This window comes from Lithobates pipiens, unplaced genomic scaffold, assembly GCF_037356315.1.
Source record: "Lithobates pipiens isolate NorthernLeopardFrog02 unplaced genomic scaffold, aLitPip1_a1.2 Scaffold_16, whole genome shotgun sequence".
Taxonomy (NCBI): domain Eukaryota; kingdom Metazoa; phylum Chordata; class Amphibia; order Anura; family Ranidae; genus Lithobates; species Lithobates pipiens.
Genome location: NW_027507748.1, coordinates 185,731,242 through 185,749,439, shown reverse-complemented (window position 1 = coordinate 185,749,439; position 18,198 = coordinate 185,731,242). Strand labels below are relative to the sequence as shown.

The following is an 18,198-nucleotide window of genomic DNA, read 5'->3' as shown; positions in this document are numbered from 1 at the left end:
AGTTTATTTACCCTGTTTCCTGGTGTTCAGCTGCCAATACACTACTTGTGCAAATTTTTCTTCTCTTTCAAGGCATCCTTCTTAAAGAGGAAGTAAACCCTGATGGGTTTACTTCCTCTTTGTCTCCCTGCAAAGGTAAAGCATAATGGGCTACTATGCATCGCATAGTAGTCCATTATGTGTCACTTACCTGACACAGGAGCCAGCGATGTCACTGCTGTCCCCTGTAGTCCGGAGCATCCATCTTCTTCTGGGTATCACTGCTCCGGTCACTCACAGTGCTGGAGCAGCGATGACGTCACTCCCGCACATGCGCACGGGAGCCACGACTAATGGCATATCGCCGTTAGCAGCGGCATGCTGCTAACGGCGATAGTGCGCCGTAGACAGCTGTCACTGTCTTTTAGTAAATATCTCCTAAACCTACACGGTTTATTGATATTTCTTGGACCTACAGGTAAGCCTTAACCTAGGCTTACCTGTAGGTCAAAGTGGTTTGTAAGGGTTTACAGCCACTTTAACTATTTTTGCATGCTTGCAGCTATGCAGGTGATAGCACTCCTGCATGTCAGATGGCAGATAAATTCATTATTTAGCAAAGTCGAGTAACCTTAGCAATCAATCATATATCCCCTTATTACATTGAACAAATATAAATTCTGATTGCTAAGAGCATTGCTTTTTTCTCATTATATAAGTCTAATCCTTTTGGGAGATCACTTTAAAAAATACACTTCCATACAATTTCTTTTGTTGTTTTGGACCCAAAACAGAGACAGTTCAAAGAAAAAGAATATTATTGATATCTAGGGAAGTCAGCACATAAATTATAAAAAATTACCTGTCATGAGGAACAATTGATCCAGAAAGTTTAACAATTGTAGGGAAAATATCCATGTTGCTTGTTAGTTCATCAATAACAGTTCCAGCTTCTATAACTCCGGGCCATTGAATAAGTCCAGGGACACGTATTCCACCTTCCCAGCAAGTAGCTTTGCCTCCTTGAACATATTTATAAATTGTATTACATTACACATGAATTAGATCTAAAGCCAATAAATAAATCCGATATAAGCTTGCTAAAATTTTATAAAACATGTTATTGTATTTTCAAAAGCTGTTTTCAATCATTTTAAATGTGCAGCTATCATTAGTTCAGAATGGTTTCGTTTCTGTTACGGTATGACAACTGTCTTTTAATTGTGTACCACAGCTGTCACCTTGAAACAGACACATCTGGAAGTGACATTAAAAACCATGCCAATAGACTTTGATTTACTAAAACTGGACAGTGCAAAATCTGGTGCAGCTGTCCATGGTAGCCAATCAGCTTCCAACTCCAGTTTGTTCATTTAAGCTTTGGCAAAAAAACAACAATCTGGAAGCTGATTGGTTTCTTGGCAGAGCTGCACTAGATTTTCAGATGTTTCACTCTCCAGTTTTAATAAATCGACCCCATTGTCCAGGCAGGATCCACAGTTGTCACTATCAGAAATCGAATCCAGAGCAATGGTGTGCAGCTCTCACTAGAGCCTGTGCACGTAGACAGGAAGTGGATACAAAGGATCTGTAGGAGATCAGCAGAAAAAAAAATGATTAAATAAAAAACCAAAACAAAACACATATCTCATTTCAGCTGAGCACACTTTACTTAAACTTTTACACATACAACTTGAATTGCAATATAAAGTTCAGAAAAATAAATGGTCTTGTTCTTATTATGTGAAACAGTCTAAACAGTAATAGTACTGGAAAAAGTAAAGTAACCATAGCAACTAATCAAATTATAGTTAACTATAGTCAAAAGCGCAAGTGACTTTTTATTAGTTGCCATAGATAACTACATTTGCAACGTCATCTTTGAGGAACACTTCATTAAATAAAATCTTCATATGCTGAATTAAATGCCCTTCCGATGTCTACATAGATATTATAAAAATAATATTTTGGTTAGATAGCTCAGAGGACATAATTAACTCATACGGAAGACATTTTTTTCTAAATTGTCTGTCTGCGTATAATTCTCAATTTCCAATTATTTACTAAAAAAACGAATGCAAAGAGCAAATACTCATGCAGTAACATTTTGTGCTTGTGTAATCTACATGGATGTAATCATCAAGTACATATGTAACAATATAAAATGAGACCTATGCATAAGCTCTCCCCCTCTTCAGCTTGTAATAGCTGCAGAGGTTTGCACAGGAAAAATAAAAATAAAGTTGTGCTGTCAAATAGCACAATATAGTGAAGCAGTGTGGAAAGTTACATATTTCAGGCTTTCTGTGAAAAAAAAACAATGTGGAAAAAAGTTAAATGTAAATGCCAGGCAGCTATAGAAATATTTAAATTATGCTGTTATGTATTGAATAAAAAAATGTTGAATGTATGTACATCTTGAATAAGTACGTAAGTGATTTTGGTATCAGTATCTGTCATCGCTTGTACAACAACACTCAGACTGCTGTGTGAACAGGAGCTCATATGAAATATGCTAATAGGAACAGAAAACAGAAGAATCAGTTCATCGGTCTGCTACTGCTCCATCACTTACCACTCACAGTTAGGGGCAGTGAAGTGACCTAGTTGCATTGATTTGCTGCAGTAAAGAAAAGTCAGGTCACCCTCATAGATTTGCTCTGTAAGGTTTGTAGAAATCATAGAGCTCAGCTGGCCACCTTTACTGCCATCAGGAGACAGTAGACTTCATCAGGATTCAACACAGGTCCCTCAGTGCATTCTGTCATGACTTTATTAACATTGATTTCTTAAGCCCTGAATAAGGGGGGCCTTTGTATCCCTCAAGCAAGTTGGCTGCAATTGAGGCTTCTAAAGAATAACTTAAGGCAAATCTTCTTTTTATGTTTTGGATAGAGTGGAGTGGGATTAAAACCCCTGTCCGGTTTTTATTTCTGCCTGTGCACCCGTTAAGTGCTAGCTATGCTAGCATATTGTCATATGACGGCCAGGCGGCGCGGCTTTCGTTCTGGGAGGGCGTCATATGACGTCCCTCCATTTAAACAGGGAATGCGCGCGATAGAGCAAACACATCCCTGTTCCTTCGATGGCGGTGTGTCACGGAGACACCGTTGGCCAACGAGGGGGGTGAACAGCCATTGGGCATGGCTGTTTACTACGTGATCAGCCGTGACTTTATCACAGGTGGTACTGCCCCACTTTTCACAGCACATGCACGCAATCTAGAGCGCCCTGCGCATGCATGTCAGTGGCGGCATGTTCTCTGGAACATTGCTCATCACCGATGTCATTGACCGGTGGCTGTTTACCACAGTGAAAGGATCACAGCCGATCACTAAATTTCAACAAACTGCGGTAATGAGATGTTACCGGGTTCTCCTCCTCACACAGTGATCATGTGTGAGGAGGAGATTGTAGTAACATTTTGTTACCGCCTACAGTGTACACCAATCACAATGATTGCACCCCTCCCAATAAAGAGGATCTGTCACCACCCATCAAAGTACCTGTCATGGTCCACCATAGTACCCGAGTACCTGTCACAGTCCATCAGAGTACCCGAGTACCTGTCACAGTCCATCTGAGTACCCGAGTACCTGTCACAGTCCATCTGAGTACTTGAGTACCTGTCACAGTTCATCTGAGTACCCAAGTACCTGAGTACCTGTCACAGTCCATTTGAGCACCAACTACCTGAGTATCTGTCATCGCCCTTCATAGTACCCGAATACCAGTCACCAGCCCATCAGAGTACCCAAATACCTATCTGTACCTGTACCTATCTCTAGCCCATCAGAGTAGCTGAGCACCTGCCACCAGGCCATCAGAGTACCCAAGTACCTGTCACCAGCCCATCAGAGTATCCGAGTACCTGTCTCCAGCCCATCAGAGTAACCGAGTACCTGTCACCAGCCCATCAGAGTAACCGAGTACCTGTCACCAGCCCATCAGAGTAACCGAGTACCTGTCACCAGCCCATCAGAGTAACCGAGTACATGTACCAGCCCAGAGTACCCGAGTACCTTTCTGCAGCTCATAAAGTTACCCGAGTACCTGTCTGCAGCTCATCAAGTTACCCGAGTACCTGCCTCTAGCCCATTAGAGTACTCAAGCACCTATCTGCAGCCCATGCCTCAAAGAATATATGTTGGGGTTTTTGCTTTCCAAAATGGGGTTATTTTGTGGGTAATTTCACTGTCCTGGTGCTCAAGGACCTTTAAAAATGTGATACGTATGAATGAAATGAGATGAGATGTGTAATTTATGCTCTTAGAACGCCTGAAGGTACTACTTCAATGTTGGGCCTTTGTATGTGGCCAGGCTGTGTAAAAGTCTCACACATGTGGTATTGCCATACTCAGAAAGAGTAGCAGAATGTATTTTGGGGTGTAATTTTTGCTACATACATGCCATGTGTTAGAAATATCTTATAAATTGACAACCATGTGTAAAAAAAAATGCGTTTTCATTTTTTTTTTTCCAAATTTTCCAAAAAACTTCTAGACTTGCTTTCCAAAATGGGGTCATTTTGTGGGCAATTCCATTGTTCTGGTGCTCCAGGGCCTTCAAAAGTGTAATATGTTGGGCCACTGTATGTGGCCAGGCTGTGTAAAAGTCTCACACATGTAGTATTGTCATACTCTGAAAGAGTAGCAGAATGTATTTTGTGGTTTCATTTGTTGTATTCATATGCTGTGTGTGAGAAATAACCTGATAATATGACAATTTTGTAAAAAAAAAAAAATTACAACTTAAAAAACTCACTATGCTACTTACCTAATACCTTGGAATGTCTACTTTCTAAAAATGGGTCATTTGGGGGGTATTTGTTAGTGTCTCAAGAAATTAGATGTACTGAAGGCCTGATCAGATGTGATGCATTTTCAGTGATTGGCACCATAGTTTGTAAACTCTATAACTTTCACAAAGACCAAATAATAGACACAAATTTGGGTTATTTTTACCAAAGATATGTAGCAGTATAAATTTTGGCCAAAATGTATAAAGAAAAATTACTAATTGGCAACATTTTATGAGAGAAGCAAAGAAAAAAGTATTTTTTTTTCACAAAATGTACGGTCTTTATTTATTTATAGCACAAAAAATAAATAACCTACTAGTGATTAAATACCACCAAAAGAAAGCTCTATTTGTGTGAAAAAAAGTATGCAAGTTTCATATTGATACAATGTTGCATGACTGAGTAATTGTCATTCAATCTGTGAGAGAGCTGAAAATTGGTCTGGGCAGGAAGGGGGTGTAAGTGCATTGATTGAGGTGGTTAAGGAGATTCCCCCTTTCTATTTGTCCTATTTACCATTATCATTGAAAGTGAAAGTAAATGAAAATCAAAAATTGCGGATTGTCCCCAGAAAAGTAATAGAGGGATAATCTTCCAATGGGGACACTAGTTCTGGTTACTTGGGGGTCCCCATGAAATTCCCTTAAAGTGGATGTAAACCCTCTCCTATACCCAGTGAAGTGAACAGCCTCAGATGATACACAGAGATTAAATAAATCTCCCTGCATAAGTTTTACATGCATATCTGCTGTCTTCAGCTGTATATATTCATTAGAAAGTGCACATCGTGTTAGAGATTTTCTCTTCCTGTTCAGCACTGGGAGTGGATTCTTAGCATACAGACAAGACAACTAATTGGAGGAAAGGCACCCCCCCACACACACATAGGCAGAGACTTGTGGAGCTGTGCTGTGACAAGTCAAGCTCCCTGCTAATCTATTTATAACAACCTTCCTTGACACAAATTTCAGGCTGGTTTTATCTTGGTTGACAGATAACTTGTCAGAAGTTATCATGCTGATAGCAGAGCAATGAAACAGCAGAAACACACGGGACTTGGGGGTTTGGAGAGAGATAGGTAAACACTACAGATATATGTGCCTAGGTAAAATTTCATGAATCAGGTTTACATCCACTTTAATTTGCATTGATTTTCTCCCACTTCCTGTCTGGCTATGGGATAGGAAGTCAAGGGAAAACTCCGTACTGGGACACAGATTGCGAAAGACTGACAGAGGTTATAACCTTCCCTTGCTCTATTCAAAATGAAAATAAAGTTTTGCCCATAGCTCTACTTTAACCATTAAATGTTTCAAAAAGTCCTTCAAGTGAGAAAGACTCTTGTACCACGTGCTTCTCAGTAGTACACATCCAAGATTTTACCATCTAAGGAGCACTTCCTCTGCTTCTATCAGAGAGGTAGCAACCTAGGACCAGAGCAGGGTCCACCAATACTATATTTCAACCATAGATCTGCTTATTTGAAGGAAAAAATACATTATGGTAGATCCATCGGAACCAAACTTCACTTTTATCTTTCCAACACTATCACACACAAATGAGGGCTGGCTGGATGGAAACAAAAAACATTTGGCAGATAAAAAAAAGCTCTGGTATTTAAGCGGAGTGTTTACTTAATAATATCATATTTCTCCATTAGATTTCTTCTTTTATAAAGGAATGTAAGCTAATTTTTAATGCATGATTTTTCATGTGTTGAATTAATTTGGGATTATTGAACAATTTACATATTTATAAAAAGCATTACCCTTGTAGATTCCATTCCATCCTCCATGTACTTCGCCAGTAGAGGAAATCTCCTCTACATGACCTCCATTATCAGATGTAAAATATACAAATGTATTCTCCTCAAGTTGGTTTCTTTTCAGTTCTTCAATAATCTTGCCTGTCAAATAAATTAAATAATTATTAGATTAGGAATTGTTTGATTATTCCCAGCAAACCTTGACTATGTAGTGCTCTCACACTTGGGCACATTTAATTACAAACTGCAATTAATATGCGTAAACTGCAGTTAACCATGTCAAGCAAATTTCAACTTACTATTGAAATTTACTCAAATGACAGAAAAGATTAAATCTGATTGGTTGCTAAGGCTTATAGCACTTTGCACAGCCTACTGATGGTATGTTCACTCAGGTTTCTTCTAACTTAGTGCAATCCAAACAGCTTGCTTTAAATTCATCCATTTTATTGTCTGTATATTAAAGTGTGTTTACATTTGTGTTACAGTTACTATTAATTGTCATAGGGAATGCCTTATTACATTTTGATTTGCATCTGTATAAATGATGATGTATGTTGCTGTCAGTATATACTGTAAAATTCTAACATACAATAGTCTGAGTCTAAGTATTTCAAAAGTCTATTATACTTCATTATACTGTATGCTTATTGTGCTTGATCAAATGTATGATGCCACAATTACGAATTATTGAAATAAACCACTTAAAAGGCTGGTTAGAGTAGTAGTTAGCGAAAGAAGAAAGTAAACCGTTTGAAGTGATTCAAGGTGAGGTTGGACCCAGCATTTTTGGACATAAAACATGTTTCATGATCTAATAATTTACTTCCAATGAAGCAAAGACTAGAGAGTGGGGTTGATTAACTAAAACTGGAAAATGCTAAATATGGTGCAGCTGTGCATGGTAGCCAATCAACTTCTAACTTTTAAACATGTAACCATTCTATGCATGAAGGTAAAATAAAACCTTCAGTGTGCAGCAGTCCTCCCAGTCCTCACTAATACTTACCTGTGCTCCTTCTTGATCCACTAATGTGCACGAGAGCATTGGCACTCTGGGGACTCTCCCAGCCAGATAGCCATTGAGGAGGAGGAGGAGGCAAGGCAGAGACATGGCTCATTGTCTTAATGGATACACAGAGCAGTGGCTTAGGCGTGCGCCTGCTTGGGTGCCCTCATTGCAAGCTGCTTGCTCCTGGGGCACTTTACAGGAGATAGAGGACCCAAGAAGAGGAGGAGTGGGGCTGCTCTGTGCAAAATCATTATACAGAGCAGGTAGGTATAACATGTTTGTTTTTTGTTTTTTGTTTGTTTTGTTTTTTTATTTGCCATCAATATCACTTTAAGCTTTGACAAAAAAAAATAAAAATAACCTGGAAGTTGATTGGTTTCTGTGGATAGAAATAATACTGCGCAAAATATCAAAAAAGTGAAAATGGAAATAAAAATGAATATAATAGTTGCTACACAAGAATGTGAAAACAATTTGAATCAGACAAGTGCAAAAAAATGTAGCACTAAAATATATACAGCAAAGAAAAACCAAAGTCCAACATAATAAAGTGAACAAATATGTGGAATGAAGAATCTTTAAACAAGTCTCATAGCATGAGTCCCAGTAAAAGAAACTAAATTGAGATCCACAGTGAAGTAATAATCTTCAAACGAGCTGAGAGCAATGTGAAACATCCACAGTAGGTGAATCCGAAAAGTGAACAAGATGAAACACCCTTACCAGAGGAGTTGGACCCGGATGTCAGCAACACTGAATCATAAGAGCTTGGACACACGGATGGATGGTTCTCTCAGCTGGATACAGGAACCAGGAAACTCCAGAGATATCTTCTGATGACCTCATAGATCTCGACCAACTTGGAAAAATTACTTTTCCAAAAAGAACACCACGGCCAAGAATAAAATATAAATATGGGTTCATCTGTATATAGATCTCCGGGTTGTCATCTGGGCTGTCATCATGGGAATGTCGAGGGTGTGTGGAGTGGTTTCCAGCCGCTCAGTTGGGGAGGCAGTTCTTGGAGCCTCGAGGAGTCAGAAAATCACACTCTGGCAGCATGGGAATGAGGGAACTAATTAATCCCGCCTTACAAGAAAACTTAAGTTATTGAATGAATCCCTTATATGAACAAAAATATAATCACACAAAAATATAATCATACATGAGATCTAGTACTGGGACCCTGTCGGGTATTATTTGCGAGCTATTGATGCTTGCCACCTGATAAGCGTGTATTCTTTGCGGTTCCTGCACTTTTGGTGACGGAAGATTGCACGATTTGTTTCATGTATTATTTGGACTTTATTTGAGATTTTTTTCACTTGGGACTTTGCTCACCTTATTTATTATTTTTTATTTCTAGATTTATATATATATATATATATATATATATATATATATATACATACATATATATTAATTCAATCATTTCTAATATCAATTTTCACCAATTGGTATCCTATCTTCACAATTTTATTTATTCATTTCACGTATATGTTTGATTATATTTTAATTCACATAAGGGATTCATTCAATAACTAAGGTTTCTTATAAGACGGGATTAATTAGTATTAGCGCAGCTATTTTTTATTTTTTCTACTGTATTTGATGTGTCTCACACTTAGTAGCTGCTGCTTTATATGGTTGTTTATTTTTCACTAGGTAGTTAGGAGCGCAGTATTTTTTCCTTTTTATTGGCTGTACTATTCATCCATCTGTGTCCAAGCTCTTAAGATTCACCATTCCACATATTTGTTCACTTTATTATGTTGGACTTTGGACTTTCTATATATTTTTTGTTCATGTATATATTTTGTTAGCGCTACATTTTTGCACTTGATTGGTTTCTGTGCAGAGATGCAACTGATTTTGCACTCTCCTGTTTTGATAAATCAACCCCAGTATGTCTAGAGTAGAGAATATGTGCATTTCCAGTGTTCATGACTAGCTCATCTAAGCTCTTTTGGTTTGAATTGTATTGGCTTGAAGTGATGTAATATCACTTGCCTTGTCAAAGACATAGACAAATGCAAAGCAGAATGAAATGGAAATCTGAACATAATTCAGGTATTCAGATCAGACATTCTTTATCCTCCTAGCTATAAATTATTTTAACATGCAAAACCTACTCCAAGTTTTATTAGTCCTGATTTAACTTGTAAACAAATCTTTTTCAATATATCGATGACTTATCAATCCAGAAAAAAGAAACATAGCTCTTAAAATATGACAGGAATCCTTCCCAAATTAGGGGAAATCTCACATTTGACATATGTCCCCCATGACAAGTGTCTCATTGAATGATTGGGAGGACTTATTTCCTCTTCCAGTGGCAACTGTCAGTGAAGAGAGTTTACTTTTTGTCTTTGTGACAACAGTAACTTGGACAGGAAGTAAGGGGGATTTAGTCAATGGGGACACAGACAGCAATTAGTATGTTCTAATTGTCGTCAAAGGTTTTGGCTGTTCTACTTTAATCAAATACAAAACACAATTAAATACATCTGCTAGAATTGTTGGGGAGATAGCCAAAGAAGCAATGTTGTCAATACTAGGAATGGTCGCACTGGTGCATTCACGTGCGCACAAATATGGAATTGCCGCACAGCTGCTGCTGTGCTCATCAGATTGCTGGATGCTCGTCAGCCCCCCCCCCCCGTGTTCTTGTGCCTCTGTGTGCTTATCTTGGATTTCCCGCTATTGACCCAGCTTGCCCTTGACCTGTCTGAGCTTCATTTCTGGGTTTGATCCCTGGCTTGTACTATTGACTCTGCTGCTGTTTGTTCACCTGTGTATGACCCCGGCCTGGATTAGGGACTTTTCTGCTATCTATCTGCCTACCTGTGTATGACACCAGCCTGTTCCTGTTTCTGAAACCTGCCTCCTCTGCTGACTTATCCACCATGCATAACCTCTGGCCTAGCTTCCATTACCATTTCCTGTTTGTCCTGTTGCCAAGTACACCTGGAGATTTTGTGGGACATCTGCCTTACAGCGCATCCTGCCTGTTCCGGTATTTATCTAGTGGTGAGCTTCCCAGAACACTACTGGCAATTTTTGCTTCTTTGGGCACTGCCCCACTTGTACCACCTTCAGGGATGCTCTGCACTTAGCCGCAAAGGGAGCCCACTCAGCACTTTGACCTCCGACCAGGTACCTGACAAAAATCTTCCACATTCATATTATGGTTTGTGACTGTAAACAGCCACACCCCTTATCACAAGTGTATTAACAGGCATTAATGGCAGAGGAAAAAAAAAGACTGCTTTAGACCAGGTCCATTACAATTCAATGGGAACATTGGTCCTAAATCTGGTAGCTGTTGGACTGCACGGCCATATTTATACTCTATGCATACATTTTAGAATAGGAAATTGGCAGTGAGGCTATGAAAATGGACTTTGTTTGTACCTAGAGATCTGATTGCTAATCAATTTATTTGACTTCAGTTGGGCTTTTAACACCCCTTCTATCTAAGCGATTTTGCATACTGATTTATTTAAGTTTCTTGAGACATAATGTACAAGGGCACTTTTGATCACTTTATTAATTCCTAATATATTAAATAAAATATTTTGATCCCATGATAACAGTAAAACAAAGATTTCTTAATATTTTTAGTCAATGTCATACCTAATCACCATATCTTTAAGAAAAAAACATTTTACCTTCAACATAGGGGTTCTTCAATGGGGACCAGATTTCACCAGGATTTGCTTATTTATAGTAAATGCATTTTGGACTCTTCCTCATTAGAATATAAATGCTTGCTTAGTGTAAATCGAATCATGTATATTATATAGTTCATAGATGCTTAAGATAAGATTTACACTGATCATTTGGAGGATACAAGCATAAACTGGTCATGTCCAAAGAAACCCTTTACTTGTGGCTGTACAATTGAGTTAATTGTTTATTACCATTTATTGGGGTTTGGTTTTTCATACCAGTAGCCCTTGTATCTTCAGAAATGAAATAATAGAAGATTCATATTCTATTGGACATTTTGTTTAGAACGGGGTTCTTCTTTAACTTCCTGGGGTTTTTTTCTGCAAGCTTTGCTAAAATTAATCTTTAAATAAGTGCATGGATCAGTACTATTTCTAGAGACTTCTTTTATCTTATAATATACATTTTACTTATCATGATTTAGAATTAGCATTTTTTTTTAAATTCATGAAATCCCCAGTGTTTCAGCTTTTGCTAATGCTATATGACATTTACAGCAACACCTACAGCATGCATGGCATCAGCAGAGAAAGACAACTGATAAAAAAGGTATTTAGTTCTTGTAATACAGAGAAAAACTGGGTCATGCTGTGACTACCTCTCAAGGGAATCACACATAGAGAAATGCAAACTAAATACTATTGATAGAAGAACAATACTGTTGGAAAATGCTGTTCTTAGCTAAACAAAAAATTCTTCTTGCATATTATGTATCAGTTTTATTACTCATATTTTGATTAACAGAAAACTGGTGACAATCCTACTCATTTTTTTTTTCACAGTAGGTAAAACTGCACAAGGTAAATCCAAACACCAGGCAGACGTTATAAACATGATTTAATACATTTATTTCATTATTTAAAAACTCTTACATAAAACTAGTATAAATACGCAAATCCTTCCTGATATCTGCCTCCATTATTCATTTGCATAGCAAGACTGGGAGAGGTGAACCAGTCAGAGCTGTATTCCTCTGCTTAGTGCTGCTAATTTACTGAACATATTGATACAAAGTATTATAATGTTTTTTTTTCTTGTTTTTTTTTTTAAACAACATTTTGTATTCTGTTATATTTAAACAGATATGTGGGCATGCGCTGTGGGCATGAGTGGTTGTGTTGAGAATTGTTTAATTGCTGTTGTAAAGTGTATCCTGATGCATTTTGTTGTATATATTTATTAATAGCAAAATAAAGTAACATATATAATTTAACCCTTGTTAAAATGTCAGGTTTCTGTGATGCAAAAAAAGAGACAGATAACTAATTTCAAAACATTTTTCACCTGTAATGTGACCTATAAACTGTACATCTCAGTTGAACAACAAACTGAAATCTTTTAGGTGGAGGGAAGCAAAACCAAAAGACTAAAATTATATGGTTGTAAAGTTGTGCAGACCCTTAAACTAAAAGTTTTTTGAAGCACCTTTTGATTTTATTACAGCACTTAGTCTTTTTGGGTATGAGTCATGGCACATCTTGACTTGGCAATATTTGCCCACTCTTCTTTGCAAAAAAAACTTCAAATCGTCACATTGTGAGGTCAGATCACCCCACAAATTTTCAATGGGATTCAGGTCTGAGCTCTGACTTGGCCATTCCAAAACTTTAATCTTCTTCTGGTGAAGTGATTCCTTTGTTGATTTGGATGTATGCTTTGGGTCATTGTCATGATGAAAGATGAAGTTCCTCTTCATGTTCAGCTTTCTAGCAGAAGCCTGAAGGTTTTGTGCCAATATTGGCCGGTATTTGGAACTGTTCATAATTCCCTCTACCTTGACTAACTCCCCCCTTACAGCTGAAGAAAAACAGCCCAAAGCATGATGGTGACGGAACCATGATTCACTGTGGGTATGGTGTTCTTTCGATGATGTGCAATGTTGTTTTTGTGCCAAACATATCTTTTGGAATTATGGCCAAAAAGTTCAACCTTGGTTTCATCAGACATCAGAACGCATTTTCCCACATGCTTTTGGGAGTCTTCAGATGTGTTTTTGCAAAATTTAGACTGACTTGGGTGTTTTTCCTTGTAAGAAAAGGCTTTTGTCTTGCCACTCTACCCCATAGCCCAGACATATGAAGAATATGGGAGATTGTTGTCAAATGTACCACACAGCCAGTACTTGCCAGATATTCCTGCAGCTCCTTTAATGTTGCTGTAGGCCCATTGGCAGCTTCACTGACCAGTTTTCTTCTTGTCTTTTCATCAATTTTGGAGGGGCATCCAGTTCTTGGTAATGTCACTGTTGTGCCATATTTTCTCCACTTGATGAGGACTGTCCTCACTGTGTTCCATGGTATATCTAATGCCTTGGAAATTCTTGTGTACCCTTCTCCTAACTAATACCCTTTAACAATGAGATCCCTTTGATGCTTTGGAAGCTCTCTGGGGACCATGGCTTTTGCTGTAGGATGCGACAAAGAAAATGTCAGGAAAGGCCTACTAGAACAGCTGACACTTTAACCACTTAAGCCCCAGACCAATTTGCAGCCAAAGGACCAGGGCCCTTTTTGCGATTCGGCACTGCGTCACTTTAACTGACAATTGCGTGGTCATGCCTCACCTTTTATTTTTGCGCTATAGACAAAAGTAGAGAGAAAATTTTGAAAAAAATTCAATATATTTTACTTTTTGCTATAATAAATATCCCCCAAAAATATATAAAAAAACATTTTTTTTCCTCAGTTTAGGCTTATTCATATTCTTCTACATATTTTTGGTAAAAAAAATCACAATTAGAGATTATTGATTGGTTTGCGCAAAAGTTATAGCTTTTACAAAATAGGGGATAGTTTTATAGCTTTTTTATTAATATTTTTTTTTTACTAGTAGCGGCAGCGATAGTTTACTATACTAGTATACTGGCAGCGATTTTTATTGTGATTGCGACATTATGGCAGACACATCGGACATTTTTGGGACCATTGTCATTTATACAGCAATCAGTGCTATTTAAATGCACTGATTCCTGTGTAAATGACACTGGCAGTGAAGAAGTTAACCACTAGGGGGCAGTGTAGGTGTTATGTATGACGTTATGTGTTTTTTTATTGTAGGGGGGCGTGGCCTGGCATGTGACCTCACTGTTCGTCCTTCCCTATAAAAGGCAACAGACAATCGGTGACAGCTACACTAGGAAGCACGGGGAGAGGTTTGTTTACACAGACCGCTCCTCGTTCTTCAGCTCTGTGACCCGATCGCAGGACACCAGCGGTGATCGGGTCTGCTGGTCCTGCGGCCACGGTCACGGAGCTCAGGACCGGGTTGGGAGAGCGCCGCCGCCGGCGCGCTCCCAACCCACGGCTGGGCACTTAAAGAATCATGTACCGGTACGTGATTGTGCCCAGCCTTGCCATTCTGCCGATGTATATCAGCGTGAGGCGGTCCTTAAGCAGTTAAATGAGGGCAGGTGTGTACTGACTCCTATTTAACATGAGTTTGAATGTGACTGAATGTGATTGCTTAATTCTGAACACGGCTACATCCCCAGTTATAAAAGAGTGTGCACATTAATGCAACCACATTATTTATTTATTTTTTACTTCCCCCTAAAAGATTTTAGTTTGTTTTTCAATTGAGTTGCACAGTTTATATGTCACATTAAAGGTGGTAAAACTTCTGAAATGATTTATCTTTGACTCATTTTTTTTAGATCACAGAAACCTGACGTTTTAACTGGCTTTTTATATCCATTATATACATCTATAGCTATATCTATATCTATATCTAGATCTCGATATAGATATAGATATATATAGCAATGACCCCCAAAGGAGCTGCTGGTTTGATTTGAGCCTGCACACTGCTAATAAACCCCACTAACTTGACTCAGTCCCCTTGACACAGCTGGGGTGCAATACAATACAGTACAATATAATATAACACAATATACCTGTAGTGACACTTCAGGGTCCACTGGGGAAAACAATACTCCACACAACGGGTTACTTAACCAAAGTATATTTTACTATAAGTATTGGCAAACAGGTGGTTACAATAATTGTGCTGCCATCCCAACATAGAATGACAGAACAATTACTTTTGATATAACAACAGTAAACAATATAATTACAAGGGAGCTCCCCCTACTTTTATAGCTATGTGTGAGATGTCACTTAAAGTACTCAGTCTTTTTGGTCTTCTTGTCTTCGCTAGCAATGATAATTCCTTATAATTTGTAATCCAAGGGTTAAAGTAATTAAAGTTGAGTTAAGGATGATCTTAGCATTGCTTCTGTAATTATAATACAATACTTGAGATGCGATAGTAAGTAAGCCTTATGCCTGCCTAGTGTCAGTTGCTGTACTCCTCCTCCGTGGGACTATGGATCCCAGCGAGGCCTGTATACAAGTCTGACTAGGTGCAAAGTTTAGTAAACTGTGGGCCGCAACCCGCTCACCAACTGGATCAAAAGCTCAGTATGGTAACTCTGGTCCGGTGTTTGCAGCTTGCTTCTGTGTCAGCCAGCTCCGTCACTCCGTTCCGTTCCGATAGGTGGACCTGGTCTTCTGATGCTCAAGCGAGTGCCTCTGGATCTTCCCAATCTGATCACTGTGTCTCTGGTACTTCAGGTCACTCACACAACCAAGCAGGGTTGCGCTCTGCAAGGGCAATAGGCCCCTTCCTCCTGGAGGCCTCCTCACAAGTCCTCATGAGCAGCCCCTGCAATCCCAAGAGCCCTAAGATGGCCACTCAGGCTCCTTTTATGTCCTACCCAGCATGCACTGTCAGAGAGAGTGTCCATGGGTAGGTCACCCGACATCGTGGGTAAAAAGGTCAACTCTCTAGTGTAAATAACAGTCCCTTCCTGTACCAAGTTCAATGCTTTGATAAAGCAAGTCCACTATCAGTGTTTGGCCGCTAGATGGCGCCAAACACTTAGCCATATAAACATCCCCAGACTCTAGACTTTCATTGTAAATGCTAACATAATAATAATATAATATAATAATAATATAATTATATATATATATATATATATATATATATATATATATATATATATATATATATATATATATATAGCTATAGATGTATATATATAAAATAAGAACTGATAACAGAAGGAAGACCTCATCAGCTTGTTTCTGCTCAGTCATGGCATAGGATGAGCTGGTGACCAAACTGCACCACTCAACTGCAGGCTTGCTATGCTGTTTGGTAGGGGTTCATAAACCAGAATTACAAACACTTGTATGTACGCAGTATATATATAATGTACACTGTCTGGTAATTCAGTAGTCTGATTACATTTAAAGTCATAATAATCTCAACAGGGTTGTTGCAAAGATCAGCCCCTCATATAGGTGGGTTGGAATATTTCAGATACCTTCCTTTTATCTTATTAGGGATTATTATTCAGAAATAAGCTACCTTCAAAATGTAAAGAAGAAAAAAAAATTCTGTAAAATTACCATCAAGTATACATAATTTCAGGTAGTAGGTTATATGATCTCATTGCCTTTATGTAGTAAGCGGCACCAGTACTGCAGTGAGTATAACAATCCAGGATTACATCTGACAGGAATTTCTAATATAATTCTATTCATAAAAAGATTACAGGTAACAAGATGACTAATTTGTTATGTAGAAATCACAGAAGCATAATATTTCCTGAGATAGCCTAAACCTCCTGCTCCTGGACAATTTTTTAAAAGGAAGATTAACTATGGTTGCAAACAAAGCCTCTGTAAACAGAAAATCAATATATAAGTCGTTTTCCACTTTACTTATATAAAAGTGGGGAATTCAACAAGCACCAGAACCATAAAAGGAAGATTCTGATTGGCTGCTATGTGCATACACAGTGCCTTCAGTTTCTTTAAAACTAGTAACTGTAGCATATAATGTTCATACACTTTACACCTGTGGCAAATTATTCGGTAAATAACAGTTCCCATCAAAGCTCTTACAAAGCAGACCTTTCCATGCATAGCAATTACTCATCAGGCAACGCATAAAGCATTTCTGTTGTCAAAGTCTCAAATTATCTCATTTTTTTTATCTGCATCAACATGTCACTAAGCAATCCAATTTGGTGACATGTCAGTCAAGCAGACAAGGTTAGAGTTATTTCTTCTTCTCATGTTCACTCATTCTTTCCTGTATTATCACCTGTATCATCTCCTTTCACTTTTTGACAAGGTCAAATGTATGGTTTCATTTTTCCCATATCACAGTTCAATAATTTGGACTTGTCTAGCCGTTAACAAATGTGCTTTTAAAAACGCTCTCGTAAGCCATGCTAGGGGAAATCCTAGGAAAGCTGACAGTTTATATATAAAAAAACAGCAGGTTTTCTTTTAACATAAATTAAAAAAATATAAGATATGACAACACAAAAAATTATATTTTACTGAGAGTCTTTTTTTTGGGGGGGGGGGGGGGAATTACCAATTAAAATGTCCTGCTTTAAGCAAACAACTAAATAGTTTCTATATACGCTAAATCTTAAAGTGGTAGTAAACCACAAAAAAAAAAAAAAACCTGCAAGACAATAGCATAATGTGCTAGTATGCATCATGTGTGCAAATCATTAGAGCTGAACTCTAGGCAGATGTAAACGACACAAATTAATGTAACTTTGTATTGCTTAGGCCTCTTGCACATGATACTCCTGTTTGAGCATCTACTCTTTCAGACTTTTTTTTTTTTTTTTTACGTATTTGTGCATATTTATGCGCATTTTGCATATATGCGTTTGCATAGTTTCGTGTTTCACATATTCTTATTCTCGTGTTCTTGTTCTGCACAGCATGTAAATAGGCATTTACGTGCATTTGTGGGCATGAGGTGTAAATTACTGACCAAAAAAGCAGATTTTTCTATTTGTTTATTTTTACTGATGAATGTACAGCACTTGTTTACTCACCTGTGTGCAAAGGCACATTACAATGAATTGGTTGTATT

General features: G+C 38.1%; 1 protein-coding gene across 2 annotated transcripts in view; it reads right to left on the bottom strand.

Moving 5' to 3' along the window:
* The window catches only part of STS (steroid sulfatase), a 441,865-nt gene that overhangs the window by 172,871 nt on the left and 250,796 nt on the right, over window positions 1–18,198 (bottom strand). For both annotated transcript variants that reach the window (XM_077480825.1, XM_077480826.1), the window contains 2 exons: window positions 6,549–6,686; window positions 842–1,001 (listed from right to left, as the gene is read on the bottom strand). In XM_077480825.1, coding sequence (XP_077336951.1) covers window positions 842–1,001; window positions 6,549–6,686 — 298 coding nt within the window. The remainder of the gene's footprint in view (window positions 1–841; window positions 1,002–6,548; window positions 6,687–18,198) is intronic.